General features: G+C 45.9%; 1 protein-coding gene and 1 long non-coding RNA gene across 12 annotated transcripts in view; one reads left to right on the top strand and one right to left on the bottom strand.

Annotated features, from left to right (window-relative positions):
* The window catches only part of CACNA2D1 (calcium voltage-gated channel auxiliary subunit alpha2delta 1), a 425,079-nt gene that overhangs the window by 13,872 nt on the left and 394,010 nt on the right, over positions 1 to 17,197 (bottom strand). For all 6 annotated transcript variants that reach the window (XM_064487623.1, XM_064487624.1, XM_064487625.1 and 3 more), the window contains 13 exons: positions 16,488 to 16,575; positions 15,366 to 15,428; positions 14,580 to 14,683; positions 13,597 to 13,683; positions 11,770 to 11,837; positions 11,381 to 11,419; positions 9,844 to 9,915; positions 8,802 to 8,954; positions 8,644 to 8,696; positions 6,972 to 7,027; positions 6,456 to 6,585; positions 4,184 to 4,293; positions 2,816 to 2,898 (listed from right to left, as the gene is read on the bottom strand). In XM_064487623.1, the coding sequence (XP_064343693.1) occupies positions 2,816 to 2,898; positions 4,184 to 4,293; positions 6,456 to 6,585; positions 6,972 to 7,027; positions 8,644 to 8,696; positions 8,802 to 8,954; positions 9,844 to 9,915; positions 11,381 to 11,419; positions 11,770 to 11,837; positions 13,597 to 13,683; positions 14,580 to 14,683; positions 15,366 to 15,428; positions 16,488 to 16,575 (1,106 nt within the window). The remainder of the gene's footprint in view (positions 1 to 2,815; positions 2,899 to 4,183; positions 4,294 to 6,455; positions 6,586 to 6,971; positions 7,028 to 8,643; positions 8,697 to 8,801; positions 8,955 to 9,843; positions 9,916 to 11,380; positions 11,420 to 11,769; positions 11,838 to 13,596; positions 13,684 to 14,579; positions 14,684 to 15,365; positions 15,429 to 16,487; positions 16,576 to 17,197) is intronic.
* The window catches only part of LOC135321709 (uncharacterized), a 45,841-nt gene that overhangs the window by 14,880 nt on the left and 13,764 nt on the right, over positions 1 to 17,197 (top strand). For 4 of the 6 annotated variants that reach the window (XR_010381719.1, XR_010381715.1, XR_010381717.1 and 1 more), the window contains exon 2: positions 1,712 to 17,092. This is a non-coding gene — a long non-coding RNA (uncharacterized LOC135321709). The remainder of the gene's footprint in view (positions 1 to 1,711; positions 17,093 to 17,197) is intronic. The other 2 variants (XR_010381720.1, XR_010381718.1) reach the window with 2 other exon arrangements.

Raw genomic sequence — 17,197 nt, 5'->3', positions numbered from 1 at the left:
GTGCTGGTAGGTGCAATCAATCAATCAATGTGTCTATCTAATCTATCATCTGTGCAGGTGTGTGTGTCTGTCTGTCTGTGTCTTGTCTTGTCGGACACCGCACGTGTGACTGAAGCACAGTGATTGCTGGACGGCGCAGACAGCACAGTGATTGTTGCTGCCGCGCCGTCCAGCGCCCCGTGGGGGGGGGGGCCCGCCCTGCACACCCCTGTGCAGCCGTCCAGCTTCCTCATACTTCATCTCGGCTCATCGCTCTCTCTCTTCCCCCCGCTGCTCATAACACTGCACTCCGCACACAGGCACACACATCCGTACACACTGCTCTCCTCATTCTTTCTTCCCTTACTTCTTTCTTTCTGTACGTCCCTTCACTCCCTCTTCTCTGCCCTCGGCCCCTCCCGCCTGTGCGCCTTCAATCAGGCCCCACAACAGCGACTTGACTTGCTCGCTCTCAGCAAGCACAGCACTCCAAACCTGCATACAAGGTTGCTCGCTTCCTACCTACCCACTGCTCCTCGGGCCCCGCACAGTGCATGACTGACTGACAGACAGACAATCAATCAATCATCCATCAACTAATCTAATCTATCATCTATATCCATCTATCTACCTACCTACCTATCTTTACTTCTTACTTTACCTTCCTTTACTTTACTTTTTCACACACAACCCAAGGTATACTTCCTGACTGACTGACTTCCTTACTTTTCCTGCAGCAACTTGGACTCCAGACAGACACTTGGCTCACGTGCTCTCACACACACACCCACCTTCCTCATGCCTTGATCCAGAGAATACACTCCTCTCCTATGTTACAGACAGCCATTTTGCTCCAACAACACAAGACTTCTCCACATACTGCTGCAGTTCCATCAGAGGACTTGTTTGCTTGCGTACTTCCTGGCTTGCTTGGCTCTTTCTTTCTTTGCTCGTTTGTTTCCCACTGGCGCACTACACCACCCTCAGGCCCACGGACACCTTTCTCCAAGGAACGCTGTCCCTTGGGCAGACCCCCCCAAAGGTGCAGTCCATACCACAGGTGCAGTCCTCACACCTGGATTTCCCTTCCACACACATACCTACCAAACTGCACAGTAACAGGAACAACAAAAACCCTGCCTACAACTAACTCGACACTATTTATTTCACCCACGCCACGGACAGAGACACACATACTCAAATAATACAAAAACACACAAACAAACAAACACACACTCCTGACAGACAGACAGACGGAGGTAACCGTCACTTCTCACTGACAACCTGTTCCTTCTTAAGCCTGCTTCCCCTCTGCTCCACCTCTCCCTTGCACACTCTCTCTTTTGTTTGTTTGCACATACATACATATAGATTGATTGATTGATACATAGATTACATAGATAGATATCAATCAATCAAACCAATCACACAATGTCTGTCTCCCAAAAACAAACAAACACCTTACTCCTCTTGAACACATGCAGCTCCCCTGGCCACCTGGGCCACCAGCACAGCAGCCACCTCTGCACATACATCCATCCACATTCACCACCACGGGCCTGCTTTCTCTTCAAAGCCGACTTCCTGCAGATGAGCATTTACAGAGAACAATTTCACTTGCAATATGTCAGTCACTTCTCCTAACTAACTGAACAAACTACCTACCTAAGGAGAACTTTTCCTCCAGCCTCTAATTCAAAAAATAAATACCACTTTTCTTTCTTTGTTACAGAGAAGCCCACGTCCAACCACTGCTTACCAGAGTACGGCACCTCACCTCCAGTAAACCTGCCAGGCCTTTTCACACAACATGCATGCATGACTGACTGACGCTTTCCACACTTCCCACCACCTTCACCTTCTGCTACCAACTTGCTCTACTTCACTTCCCAACACACACACACTATGCACCTTATCATCACAGGTGACACACATCATGCACACAGCTAATAAGTGACTGACTGACAGAATTAGAAACCGTGTACAAACCAAGCAAAACTGCCAAAGAAATAAATACAGTGAAACCAGCTGTTTCTTGACCCTACCCTTCAGTGCATTCATTCACCACCTACCTACCTTCTTACACCAAAAACTACTCACATACTATACTATACTATATTAACTATATACTATACTCTACTTTACCTGCCTCACTTACTTTACTTTAATAAATAAAACGAAATAAATGAACACATCATCCACATTGCAATACACATGCACATGCGCAACTCAACTCAACTCGCACACACACACACCATTAGTAACATTGACGACCAGTGACTGACTGACTGACTATTGATTACAGACGCTTGAAAATCAATAAACAGACTTGGGACCTTGACTCACTCACTCAAACTGCTCAGAGTTGTGTCTGAATGACAGACAGTAAAGTAAAGTAAAAAGTACAATGTCTGTCTGTGAGAAACACAAACAAACACAGAGAGGAAGCAAGTTTCTTTGGCTCTTCTGTTCTGTTTGTTTGTTTGTTGGTTTGTTATTTTCTTCGTTTGCTTGTTAGGCCTGCGCTACCCATGAAATGAAACAAACATACATACACACATACATACTGACATAAAACAAACATTCACCTACCTCCCTGCAAGTACACCGTGTTACTGACAAACACACACACACACACACTATGCTTACCACATTATCTTCTCTTGCAGTTTATCTTCTCTTGCAGTTAGTTAGTTACCATTGCACTCTCTCCTAACAAACAAACACACATTCCTCTACACACCAACCACTGAGTGAGTGCCTTACTTTACTTTAGTTTAGTTAGTTAGTTAGTTACACATTTTACTACGACAGACGTTTGGTCTGTCTTTCTTACCAAGATGTTATTATCAAAGCACACATCAGGCCCTTTTCGGTATCTGGGCTGCTTCACCATATCACAAGGATCAGGACCATCAGCTACAGACAGACAGACACTAGTTAAGGAACGTGGAAGTCACGCTTCCCCCACACCCCAAGCCAGTGTACTCACTTCCCAAGGTAAACAACACATCCCGAGGCCGTGACTCTCCCGTCTAATCTAACTAACAAACAAACACAACCAGTTCACATACTATCCAATCAATCAATCAACCAGATTTACGGAACCCAGCCAGCAGCAGCACTCCCCCGAGAGACCAGGGGGCCTCTGTCACGAGAACGACCCCTCTTTACCTTTACCGGGCTCAGCGTGCTCACTGGCCCCGACTCAGTCCACAATAACTAACTAACCAACTAACTAAACTATCTTATCTTTTATTTTATCTATCTATCTATCAATCATCTCCGCAATCCAAGTGGGTGAAACATACCAATGACACAGAGAAGAAGACCGCGTCACTCGTACGGGCAGCAGCCTGAGGGAGGACCTGGCCGCCTCCTAGGAAGGAACACATAAGTACCCATGTCTTCCTACGGACACCCCTCTGCACAAAACACAGGTGATGATGACCGTTTTCCCTTCCAGCAACAACAAGGCTACACACCCAACAATAGGCAGCCCAGACACCCCTCTGCCCGCACTGCCCGCTGAGTCCCGGCGCTGTCTGCCAGCACATTAACCACGGGACGCACTTTCCCCGTTACAGCTGCGCCAATGCGACAGGACCACCTTCCCCTGTGAGGGCTGCCTGATTCACTGATTGATTGATTGATGATTGATAGATACTCCCTGGCAAGTCTATGCCACATTCAACTCAACTCCATGTTGCATGAGGGGCTCTGCCACCTTCCTACCCACACCACTCCCTTACTTCTAGGCTGCACGTGAGTGAGCTGATGGACTGACTGACTGAGAAGAGGGAGAGCTCCCTCCCTCGGCACGGCCTATAAGATCCACCCACGCACGCCCCCGGCATCACTGGCACAAGCCCAGCCCCACTCCCCGATCGCCGTCACACCCAGGCCCAGGGCCCCTCCCAGCTGGCTCAGGCCATTTCCCCAGCCACTTGCCCACCTGCATCATTCGGGCCACCGAGCCTCCCAAGGGGACGCAGAAACCTCGCCCCTTCTCCCGGGGCCTGTGCAGCATCGTCCAACCTGACGTCCGAGGCAAGCTTGCCGTCAGGGGGTCCACTCTACCTCTGGGAGGTGACCTCAGCCCACCTACACTCCTCTAAGGGATGAGCAGGACCGAGGTGGCAAGATACAACGGCACAGCTTCAGGCCGCCTTCCCGGGCCACACCCCTCAGTGTCAAAGGATACAGGTCTGCTCCGCTTGTATGAGGAGCCGCGTGTCACAGGGACAGGTCCCCTTGCTCTCAACCATGATGAATATTAGGTTGGTATTCATCAGCTTCTCCACGTGAAAAATTCTGCAACACAACAGAAAATGTCTCTTTCTTTTTCTTTTACAATCAATCAATCAATCAATCACAGACAATATTTGGTGAAAAAACACCTGGCCATGAATTTCACATACGGCACAGGAAAGAACATAGGACCTTTTTTAAAACACAACAGCCTCATCCACACAAACACTAAAATGCAATGGGAGTCACTCAACTCACTCACTTCAGAGGACACAGATGCCCCCACATTATTTACCACCATGGACATCTCGTCTCCTCGCTCTCACGTGCATACTACCAACATGGCAACATATCTTTTCAGTCTAATCTTTCTGTCTGTCTTCACGGACAGTTCTCATGGCAACATAGGTACTATGTCATACTCCGCTTTCATCGTTACAACCTGTCTGTCTGTCTGTCTTCCTGACCACTGACCACGCGCCAAAGCTGCCTCCCTTTGCTGCGAACACAACCAGGCGCACACACGTGGCTCCGCACGGCCCAGCGACGGCCACACCTGCGCCGCCCGCCACACTTCCTGTGCGCGCGGAGCCACTGTCTGTCTGCTTTCTGCACCAAGCACGGAGAGCACACGGTTTCCTGCCTGAGGCTGCGGAGCACCTGAAATGTAAGCTACCATGACTGAAGCACAGGCCATCTGCGGGCCTGGTCACGACTACATTGGGACCACACAAAAGCGCACGGAATCGAGGGCCGCACGCTCCTTGCAGGGCTCACCCCGTCTCGTGCTGCCTTCCACCTTCTCCCGCAACCGAGACAACAATGGAGACCCGTCACGGAGGGTTCATTTATTTCCCAAAGAAGAAGGAGGATACGCTCTCTTTCTGGCACTGGCCCTTGCACACAAGCGTACAGTGATTGATTTGATTGACTGACTGACTGACTCCCGGAAACTGCAGTTCCCCTCGGCATGTTTCTCACATGCAGCTTCACGTCACACTACACTGCACTGCAGTCAGTCAGCCAGCCAGCGTGAAAGGCTCACACGGCTCTCCCGGGACCTCACTTAATGGTAACTAACAAACAAACAGGCCAAAGGACGCTCAGCTCCCCCTGAGGTACTTGTGACCTGCGCAACAACCCTTTCCTGAAGGCGACAGGCCGACACGCCACTCTCTACGCACTACGAGCTGCTTCTCCTGACTACGTGCCAGACCCGTGCCCTCCCAGCCTTGCACACGGACGTTGACGGCACACACTCAGCCGTTCAGCCACACTGACCGACTCTCCCCACCACTCACCCCAGCTTCTCTGCATCCCTCCCAGAAAAGATGCGCAGTTCCCCACGACGCTCAGATTCCCCAGATCCCGAGCTGCCCACTGGTCCAGTCCTTTGACCGACTTGCTCAAATCCCCTTACCTCCTCGCCTTTCCTCTGCTCTCGGACAACACTTCCCCTAAAATACGCTGTCCTCAGTTGCTACACACACACACACACACACACACACACACACACACACACACACACACACACACTCCCATGTCTGCTCCCTGTAAGCTGTGTCTTCCTGCTCAGCTCTCAGAGATCTCACGACACGGAGGAGCCCTTTGCTCTCACAACTTCAAACACACATCTCCACCTTGCCTTTCTCCTCGCTGTCCTTGCAACAAAATTAACTTCTCCATCTCTTCCAAAAGATTCCTAAGATACCTGAAGGATACTCATGACTCACATTCACCTGGACAAAAGGAAATATTTCCTCCCAGTTCTTTCAGCTTCCAGCCACACCTGCATCCAATTTCACATTCCAGCGAGCACGACACGTAAAACCACCTCCTACCCGAGACGATCATTTTCTGCACCTCTTCAGCAACTGCATGCAAACAAGTAGCTATCAGTCAGTCAATCATCTCTTTGGATTCTAACGTAGCTTCAAAAAACAGTTCCAAACCTTAGATGGGACATTCTATCCATCTCTACCTCAGAGAGAGAAATCTTTCTTACACAGACAATATAATAGACTCTCCCAACGTTCTGCCTAAGACAGGGTCCACTTACCTCGATCCCATAATGAAGCACTACAGTGGACAGGAGAGTACAGCTTCCTGACTGCCTTCCACCTCAGCCTAGTACAACAGGACCCATTTTTCTCGCCACACACTATACACACAAACACAACTTCTGAGTCACACAAGAGTAGTCCAACGATGACGGAACAACTTACCTGGAACAGTTGCCACAGTCTAATACGCCACTGAAGGATTTACTGTCATTATCGAAGAAATACTGTGTTTGCTCAGTAATGCAACTCTGCTTTGACAGCGAGGCCGTGAAGTCATCCTCTTCCATCTCAACTGTGGTGAAAACAAACACACACCACCGTCACGACGGCACCCTCTAGCCACTCTCCACAGCCCTCCCTTCTAGGGACGCACAACGACTGCAGGAGGGAGGGCGGATGGGCACCTCCCCACGGTGTGAGCAGCAGCAACCCCTGAATGACGGACAGATGCCCAATGACGACAACACAGGGGCCACTGTGACCTAGGATGCTTTCCAAAGCATTCAGACAGACGGTTTGGACCAAAAGATTTAAACTTCCAAAACAGGCACATAGACGATCTCTCTCTTATGCACGCACGCGCACGCACACACACACGCTGACTCGTTCTGGGTGTTGACCTCTACATACCCAATAAAAACTTTTCCCCAGTTATGACAGTACCTGAGCATAACATACCTGCCTCCAGAAGTCGTGGAAACGTCAGACTCAACAGAAACTGCTGTAGAATAGACCTAAATTTTAATTTTAAACATGAATAATTAATTATTGATAGCCATCTACATCTTTTGTCCCTTCTAAACTAACCAATACAAACCTGACTATTTTTGCATATCCACATACACACATATTTCATTTCTCTCCTTTTGAAAACAAACAAACTGAGACCTGGCAAAGGATTCCCTACACTGTACAACACATTTCACATGTCTCTTTCTGTAAAACAAACCACGCAGTCAGACATGCTTAACACCAGGTAAGGGACACATACGTGGCAACGTGCCTACACTGCAATGAGAGTAAGGAGGACGGACAACTCTAACACAAACAAGACTCATCATCTCAGGGCCTAGCTTTCATTCAGGATTTCCTCCTTACTTTACTTTACAACTCTGCAGTGTACGACAAACAAACAAACAAACAAAAAACACAAATGACTTCGTGCCACGGGGTTGACTACTTACGATACAGACTCTCTCTATACATACATACACAATGTTGCTCTCATGACAGAATACGTTACGTAGAGGACATGGGGGACATTGCTGCTCCACAGCCAATGACACTTGAGCCACATATTAGCAAGGTCTCCCCTGGAACTGAATGTACTTGGAAGAAAAAAAAAAAGGAGGCAGAGAGGACACTGGCAAGGAGGGATGCTGTGGCCAGAAAATGTGATGACAATCACATACTTCAGGAAGACTATGGGATATAGAAAACCTACATACAGTCACATATAAATCTCACCCTCACAACAGAAAGCACTATTTCTCACTGTTCTCCAGAAAATAACTGCATTCCTACTGTACAGTCTTTGCTACTTTCATAAAATTAAATAATCATTTACTTTTACCTGTAACAGCCTCAACGGCAAAGGACTGCTATGGGGGAATCTACCTGGAACAGAGCTTAGACAGTACGGCAGGGCACCGCTCCCGGAGGGAGGGAGGGACGGCGGGATCCACACACAGCAGGAGAATGACTGACTGAGTGAGTTACTGGACTAACTAGAACCACACAATCACATATGTGATCTCCCAAACTTTCCACAGTACCTCAATACAAAGTTTCAACGCTGCATTTCCAGAGGTTGCAGGGCATAGGCAACAGGCGTAGGACTACTGTAAAGAAAGACTTTGATCCCTTTCGGGACCGTGATGCCTCTATATCACCGCTGGCCTTTATGTGAAAAGTACCGAGGTACAGGGGTGAGTCCTCATGTTGGGACTTTGATCGATGAAGACATCTACCTTGATGCCGAGGGCGATACACAGTAACTGCTCAAAACATCTACATACTTACTTAACATTTAAAATTCACCATACTTCAAAGACACAAACAGAATGACAACAGTTTCAACAGGCTCACAGGAAACAGTCCCCAAAAAGGCTGAAGTTTGCATAAGTGTAACATTGCTTTCCTATAAACAAACACCTACATACTTACAACAGGTGGACAGTGGTCACTTGATCAGTCATTCCTCACATAAGGGAACCACTATGTGCCATACTCAACGAATACAAGTCGTTTCTGATTACCGATTTCCATGTCACTAAATCCATCGTTTCATCAACCTCCTTACTACACAACATGTTTCTATCATTACCAACAAAAATACAATTTGACTTACCAGGCAGCAGCCGTGGCCCACCAGCCAATGTGTAACACGTCTGCCACTGATGGCTATAAAACACAACGTGACAGTCATTACGCGCATCTACACAGCCTGTCCCTCTGAGACGCACGGCCCCGGGTCGAGGTGGGGGGGGGGGGGGGGCTCCTACTGACCACATATGCTGAGCGATGCCCTGCTCCTTGCTTCGGGGCGGCACCGGGCTCACACACTGACTGATAATCATAGGACTTGTTAAAAGCATACACGGATATATTCACCAGGTGTCTCATCAAACTTGGATCAATCTCTCCAAAAAATCTTCCAATCTAATGAAGGAAAAAAAAGGAGATTAAGGTTCACATTTAGGCCACATATTAACTAACACCTTCACCGCTGCAATGAAAAGAAATAACATGAACACACTGAAGGAAATCTGCTCAGGAGCTTAAAACCAAGCTCGGCAATAAACCAGCACTGCACCCTCACAGAAGTCCACTGACATTTGGTGTTCCCCACATGCCACCTGTGGAAGGGATGCACACTACACTAAGCAGTAAGTCACAACCCAAGGCCTCCTGAGGAACGCAAAAGTATCATCACAATGAGAGAAATGGGAAAACCTACGCAAAGACCCTTGGAGGCAGCGATCAACTGCTGTGAGTCTCTACCGCAGGGACCGCCTCGAGTGCCTCCACTCCAACCCATAATCACTGTCACTCACTTTGGAAACAGACCAGTGTTGTTGAGAGACTTCTTTTCCTCTTTCAAAGACAAGCCAGACGTGCAGATTCAGAATCAAGTTTCCCGGTAAGTACTTCCACTCTGTGGACCATCCCGTATGACCTACCTATCCTCTGTGCGGCCGCTTTGACAATTTGGAGGCTGCCACTTTGCTTCAAACCACCCACGTATTCACATACACACTGTCAACTGATTACCGTCTGAACAATGTCTACATTTCTGGAAGATCCAAGCGACAATCCTCTTCCCCTTTTGCACTCCTCAGCCAACTGTATTACAGGTAACTGTTAGTACCAGGAAATACATTCTAATAACAAACACAAGGGAAAATACACTCTGAATGCTTCTCCTTATGGCTAACATTACATGAAGTAATTACAGGATCAGTGTTCATAGTGGCAGTAAGGACTGTTGTACTTTTGATCAGAGAAACACACTTTGGAAAACCTACTTCTTCCCTCTTTAGGTTCATACCTGGTTGGTATAATCGTCATGATTGGCCATCAAAAGAAACCCACCATCATCCAGAATTACACAGTCCATGACCTGTTGAAACAAAACCAACAATGAACATATTTTCAGGAACGCTCTTAGAACTGTACAGCATCGCTACTCCACCTACGTAGATGACTACAGCATTACAAACAGGAGACAGACAGCTTTATTCATTCCATCTTCTCCGAAGCCTACAGATTCTGAGGAAACACATTTCGGTCACTCAGATTCCTGTGAAACCTCAGCACTTGAAACTCCACCCCCATCCAGCCAGTTACAACGCTCACCTCACTCTGCACCAGTCATAAAACCTAATCTGAAACAATCTGTCTGCTACTCTAAGCTCATCTCACTGATCCAGCACATTGGATAGACCAAAACTATTTAATGATATACTATTATTCTACTTTACTTTACTTTAAACATAGACTTAGGATTATGACCAAAACATTAAAAAACAAGTCCATTTTGGCCACTGTCCATCACAGACTTTCAAAACACAGCAGCAGCACAAGGTGACTCACACTCTTGTCTATTACAACCATTACGTTGAATACTTTGAGACGTAACAGCAGAAAGCGTGACAAAACATGCCACTGAGGAAACGCAGTATTTCATCCTGAACTATAAGATACATCCCTGCCCGACTTCACTCATGGTTACACATACAGGAATCAGGTTACTCCTTCTCATTGCACAGAATCACTATTAAAACCATTTTTCTCAGAGGCGAGGCCTGAGTGCATTCTACTTTCCACATAGGCAGTGAGCTTCTTAAAAACCTTGGCTCTAAAACCAACTACAGCATGGTCTTTGTAACACACATGCTACTAAAATACTACACGATTTCACATGACTAGAAGTGATACAAAGATATGAAATTCCTGCTTCCTGGGGACATATAGAGACACACACAGAAGGAGGGGAGGAAACCACTGAAATACATCACTCTCATTCATTCTTGGCATAACTGATCTACGCCCATTCCTAGAGCACCTTCACCTTTGCACAAGGTTCACGTTTGCTCTCTCAACTTCTGGAACAGAAATGGTAAGCACAGAACACAATGCAAAATCCAACCCAGGCAAGTCAAACTATAATTCCAAGTTTCAGTTGGAAGACTCCCTCACCGCTACAGACACAGTAGGAGCCAATTCAAATACGGCACAAAGATGAGGGACGACTGCGTCGATAACCGCGAAGCATGCTTCTGCCATAACCTCGACTCAGGTACCGAGTGACAGGTAAAGACGTACAAAACACTCTAACACCATGGAGACTGAAGAGAATACAGTCCGTGCTGATATGGCTTTTTTAAACCCTCTCATACTGCATCCCTACTTTTAAATACTCCTCTTATTACAATTACTAATTAGAAGCTAATCCCTCCACCTCTTAGCTATATTTCTCAGCACTCAATTAACAATTTCTGCATCACTGATACAATTAAAGTCTTCCCAAGAGTAACACAAGGCACATTTGCAGTTACAAATTCCATTTTTCAGAGTTCTCTTACATCACTGTTTCTTTTACAGTCACAAACGGGACCAGCACACTGAAAGACAAAAATACGGTTATTACCCCACTTTTTCTTTAGAATGGATTGCAACAATTTCGCTTACATCATTACAGTCCATAATAAAAAAGGTAATACCTTTATCATGACAAATTAAAAAATGTCCACCAGCAGCATTTTATTCTAACATTCTAAAATAATTGCAATGACATATTTCTCTTTTATGATTTATTACTTGACTACTTTAAACAAAAAGCCTCCGAAAACCTGAAATTCATAGCTCTGCTTCAATACAGCAGCACCGGCCATTTATTTTGCCGCTGTGTAACATTGCCATGTTGAGATTAGTAACTGTAACATAAGCCTAAAAAAACCCGAAATTATCTTACCGGATCCCTGATGGATGTTTTGGTGAAATTCTCTATCCAGGAATTTATGTCAATTTTAATTCCAACAACTGAAAAAAAATGCACAGAAAACCAGACACATACATTTTTACAATGTAGCAACATTTTTCGCTTATGTTTCCTCTCACATTTGAAAACTCCTGAGCTGGCAGATGCAACTTTCCTGAGACTACACAGACAACAAGACTATTCGCTCTCAGATATGCCTCGAACAGTTGATTCCAACTCACGTTACAGGCCACAGTTACACTTAGTACGACATAATTTTTGCTATATAATTTAGGGACTTCATTTAACAGCGCTGCATTTGGGTTGAATATACTGTTCATTACAGAGATCTCTTCCTTGGGGCTTCCATAAGAAGTACTGCCGACAGCTCTCACACTATTAAACACACTTCCTTTATATGCACTTTCTTCCTTGGCTACAGCCTAGCCAATGACCTAACACAATAAGCTGATACAAAGAATGACACAGTAACCGAGCAGGACGCTTTGGAACCTTCCAGGGTCGCACCCGTCCCCCATATCCTCTGCTATTGCTCTCTCTGAGGTCCCCAAATAACAGTATCTCATGTATTTGCTGAATTTTTCTGCTGCGAAAAACCACCACCAAAAGGAACACATTAACTACCTGACGATCAATGTCAATTAGCCCCTGGACCTTTTGACGCCTAGGGGCTGATACCTTGCTGGTCCCTGCCAGAAACCTTTCTCAGCTCCAAACTCCAACATTCCACCTTGTATGGCCTCAAGATGCCTCAGGGACTCGAAACGAACTTGCATTCGCCACCAACGGTGTCCGGAATAGACTTAGAAGTATACGGTCATTCAAGCCGCGCCCCTTAAGAGGCTTCGCTACCCTGACCAGTGCTAGAAAAATGTGGGTGATGTGCAAATGACTGAGTACATACAGAGGCAGGTGACGGGGTGGGAGTGCAGGCACCTAAATGAGCCACTGACACAACCACACTAACTGAGAAAACATGCAACTGGGTCAAGGGAAGGAGGGTGGCAGACACTAACCGGTACACTGAACGTACACAGTGAAACTGCCTCGAGGCAGAACCACCCCCACGAGCAGAGAGGCCATTTTACCCACGTTCCCAGTCTGCCCTCCCTACTCTGCTCTCTTTTACCGTTCCCACAGTACTGCATCACACAATCCTTTTTCCACCTCTGCTCTGTCTGCTCACTCCAGCCCACCTCTAATTCCCATGGATCCTCAGTTACATGAGTTTCTCTGTGTCCTGCATTGCCTTTCCTTTGCCAAACAACTCATTTTCGACACACTTCATTGTAACATTTAAAAACCAAAAAAGATCCCTACTGAATTCTTTTCTACTGATACACAGTATAGGTATGCCGTAATACCTCCTTCCCACCAATGATGGACACTTCCCTTTCCACTTTTACTTTTTTTTAGGCACATTGACATCTTTGGCCATACATACATCTGTGTATTTGAAATATTTTATAGGGCAGACTACTAGAGTGGCCTTCCCACATCAATCCAGCATTTAGATTTTTGACATACAATACTAAGCTCACTCCATACCAGTGTGTCAACAGTGCATACACAGACACACTTTGCAAATCGCTCGATTCTACATTACTACTACTGTTTACTTTATCCCCCATCTCATAGGTAACAAACTGTGTTTCTTTGTATTTTCCAATTTAGAATGTCTTTGACTTCTCTTTGGCTGAAGCTTTCTGATGGCCTTCCTGATAAGCACTGTCAGCGTATAATATAAACATTCGGTCACATTTCATTTGGGATGTGACTATGCACAATACATATGCTTACCTGCAGGTTTGAGAAGTTTGCCTTGGATGTATATTTCTACAGCTTTGCTTACCATGATTCCTGATTCATAAGCGCCAGGTCCGCTTCCTAGAGAACACAGACAACAGACCTATATAGATCACCACAACACCATTACATTTCTTTCCCTACCTACAGGTGCACAGAGTTCTTCTTCGATATTCAAGCATAGCTCTGTAATCAAGAACTGTGTGCTCTCCTGTTCCCTTTTACTCCTTTATATGCCAGGCTGATTGGAGTGTCCATGAATTGGTTCTCATTAATTGACTTTGGCATGAAAATGACTCACCTTAGCGGCATGTACTTGCCCAATAAAAAGGGTGCACGCCAGATCCCTGCTTCACGACAGGTGCTACAATACTGGGGAGGCTACTGACGTGAAGTGGAAAGAGTGAGCTTCCTTTTACAACACTGCCTTTCCGTCTCACCAGATATATGTCCCTGGACAAAACTGAAATTCTGACCTTCAGGTTCCCCATTTATGAAAATTATGATAAGTAAGACCAACCCCCAGAGAGGTTGAAGAATTAACTCAGAAAGTTTTCGGGAAAGAACTCAATAGACTACTTAAACATTTAGACCATTATGATTTTCCATAAACAGTATGTCCCTAACACTGACTGAAGGAGGGTAAACTGACTACTTTTCAAAAAACTCATGACACAGCCTTTGACATATTTGCGGCTTGTGGAGTGCGGCCTTCTCTCCAGGTGTTTCTCTGCATTACACGAGCCCGCAGACAGCCTGCCTCCACCTGACTGGATGGCCACTTCCTGCGCGTGCATCTTACCTCCTCCACTGAACGGACGCTTCTGCCTTTCCGACGTCACGCGTATGGAATATGCATAATACTGAGTATCCTGAGCAATCACATACCACACATTGCTTTGGTGGACGGCAGGTAGTAGCAATAATTCATTCAAAAAAAAGTCATTGAGATGGCTGAATTCTACAGTGGTACTTACTGTTAAAGTAGGGAGCAGTGAACACATAGTTATCATTATCTAAACTCCTCTTATAGAAGCTGTCCTCATATGTTTCCGGGTTCTCCTGCCAATTTTCTCCAGCCCTAGGGAGGAAACGGCTCATCATTTTCATGTTTTACTCTACGTGATACCATACTTTTCCCTTCGTGCACATCACTGAACTTTACAGATACGTCTGCATCTCAGGAACGTCTAAAAAGCTCAGTAATAACGGATGGTGTACATGACACGCGTGACTAAGCAGCAGATCGCCATACAATGAAACTAAGGATCGGAAAACGCGACTCCTGGCTTTACCCTGCCGTTTACTAGCCAGGTCATTATGAACAAGTCAGTTGACAAGTCAGGTAATATTGGTAAGCCTACACGGCCCACTACATGGGCTCTTCTGAAAGTAACCACCATTGAAAAACCAGTGACCACAACGCTGGGCCACGCAGATATCGCCAAAAGACAGTAACCGCTATGTTTCTTTAACCAGGCGAGATTATGCTGGCAAAGACAAAAACCTCTTAAAATCTCTTACATTGTGTAATATGCATGGCAAGCAAACACACCAACAGAAAAAACACTGAAGAGTCACATAATCCCATTTTTGAAAGAAACGCAGTATTTTAAGAATGTAAGCACCTTCAACCCACTCCAATTTTATCTACTGACAATGCTCACTTTCTCTGAGGCACAGCTTCCTGGCACAGTAACGTACACATCCTTGCAGTAGTCTGTTGTAATATGCTACTTTACACAGACATTACTAGAACTTACTCTTTAGGATACACTCTGGTAATCCCACCATCAGTCACAACAAACCGCGCCTTCACACCCTTGCTGGAACAGAAGACAGAAGGAGGAAATTTTCATTCACTTCACTCTCTGTAACATATCACTTTAAGCTGTTGGCTGTACAAACAGAAATAGAGTGAGTTCCTAGCATAAAGGAAGTCAAAGGACATATGTCCATAGGTGCAAACTATGTCTTAATAGGTAAAATATTTCAGAAATAGTTACAGGGAGGATGCTTAAGGAAGATATTTCAGAGAAAACAGCAGTACGGTTGCATTTTGAGGCTCGAATAGGAGGTAAAAGAGATGACAGACCCAGAAGGAAGCCCTCCCGTGCAAGCACAGAGTCCGTGTGCGGAGAGCTAGTGGAGAGAGAGCGCGTGGTGTAACAGAGCATAAGGCACGGGGTGATCCACAACAGGCAGGCAAGTCCCGTGTATCAGCTTCTTCAGAATGGTCAGCCCACGGATGCTCCAGAAATCCACGCTGCGGAGCCTGCACCCCCTTGGTCCTGAACTGAGAACGTCACTTGCAACCTGAGACTCCGGCCACGTACGAGTTACATGGAGAACAGACTGGCGGCTGTGTGCAGAGGGGTGACTTGCACTAAAGGCACAAAAACCAGCTGCTGTGAGTCCTGACAAATGAAAACTCAGGACCTTGAGGACGGAGATGAAAACAATTGGGGCCAAAAAACTTTCACCACTTGCTGACGGACTGGAAATCGGGTGGAGAAGAGACTGCAAATGAGAACCACAGTCAGATTTCTCAGTCTCTCGCCTGTATGGAAGGCAGGGCTCCTAGCAGGCTAGGCGACCTAGGTGACCTTTCCCTAGAAACCCTACTTTACCACAAGCACCCCTTTGCTCATTCACAACGCAGTCCAGACGTATGTGTTAGGCTCAGTCACGGCACATGTGAATCCGGACACACCCACCACTGAAGATTCAATCAGTCAACAACTGGAAGATGCCTTCTTTTGAGGAACTGTTATTACAGATGATCAACTTAAAATTTAACAGACCTACTTTCCAAACATTTCCCAGAATAAAGCTAAGCTGAAAGACATAATATTTCTTTTCTCTTAATAAGAACAAATACTTACATGTTTTTCTGCTTACTCCAATAATTTTGCACAAGTTCATTTGTAAAGCCAGCATCCAGCAAGACTCTGTTAATCAAATCCGTGTTGCCTGCCACAAGAAAATGACAACCTCCATTACACCCACACTTCACCGAGGACAATCACACCGCGTACATTCTCACTTCAGAAGCGCTTCACAGTGAATACTGCTTCTGTGAAATACACCCTATTCATCTTCGTCTTCCATACTGTTCCTCTTCCTCACATTTTCAGGATATAGACACACTTCCCACTGGAAAACCCGATTCTACATGAGGCAACTTACTCTGCACACATCATCAAAAAGATAAACATGCCACATCATCATCATTTCATAAGTAATTTTATATATACACATAAAACTATATAATATGACAGAGTTGACTTCTGCTTTCTGGGCAAGGCAAGGCACAGGATAACTTATCACAGACCAGCGCCACTCCAACATTGGCTTCTGGGATCCACTGCAACGGACGAGAGAGCACAGGCTTCAGGCTGCTGTTTCTGGAATAACAGAAAGCCGTCCTCCTGGCCCAACATCAAAGGTAATGGACGGAAAAGATGCCGAAGACCAAGGGCCAATTAAGGTACGTTCTTAAATAAAAAACGTGGCTCTCCTCCCTTTTGCCTGGCTCCTCTGCTCTGAAATAACCCATAAGTACCCTCTGAGGCTTCACATGTATGTTACGCTT

This window comes from Camelus dromedarius, chromosome 7 (genome assembly GCF_036321535.1).
Source record: "Camelus dromedarius isolate mCamDro1 chromosome 7, mCamDro1.pat, whole genome shotgun sequence".
Classification (NCBI taxonomy): domain Eukaryota; kingdom Metazoa; phylum Chordata; class Mammalia; order Artiodactyla; family Camelidae; genus Camelus; species Camelus dromedarius.
Note: the sequence above shows the minus strand (reverse complement) of the source record. Positions and strands in the feature narration are given on the sequence as shown.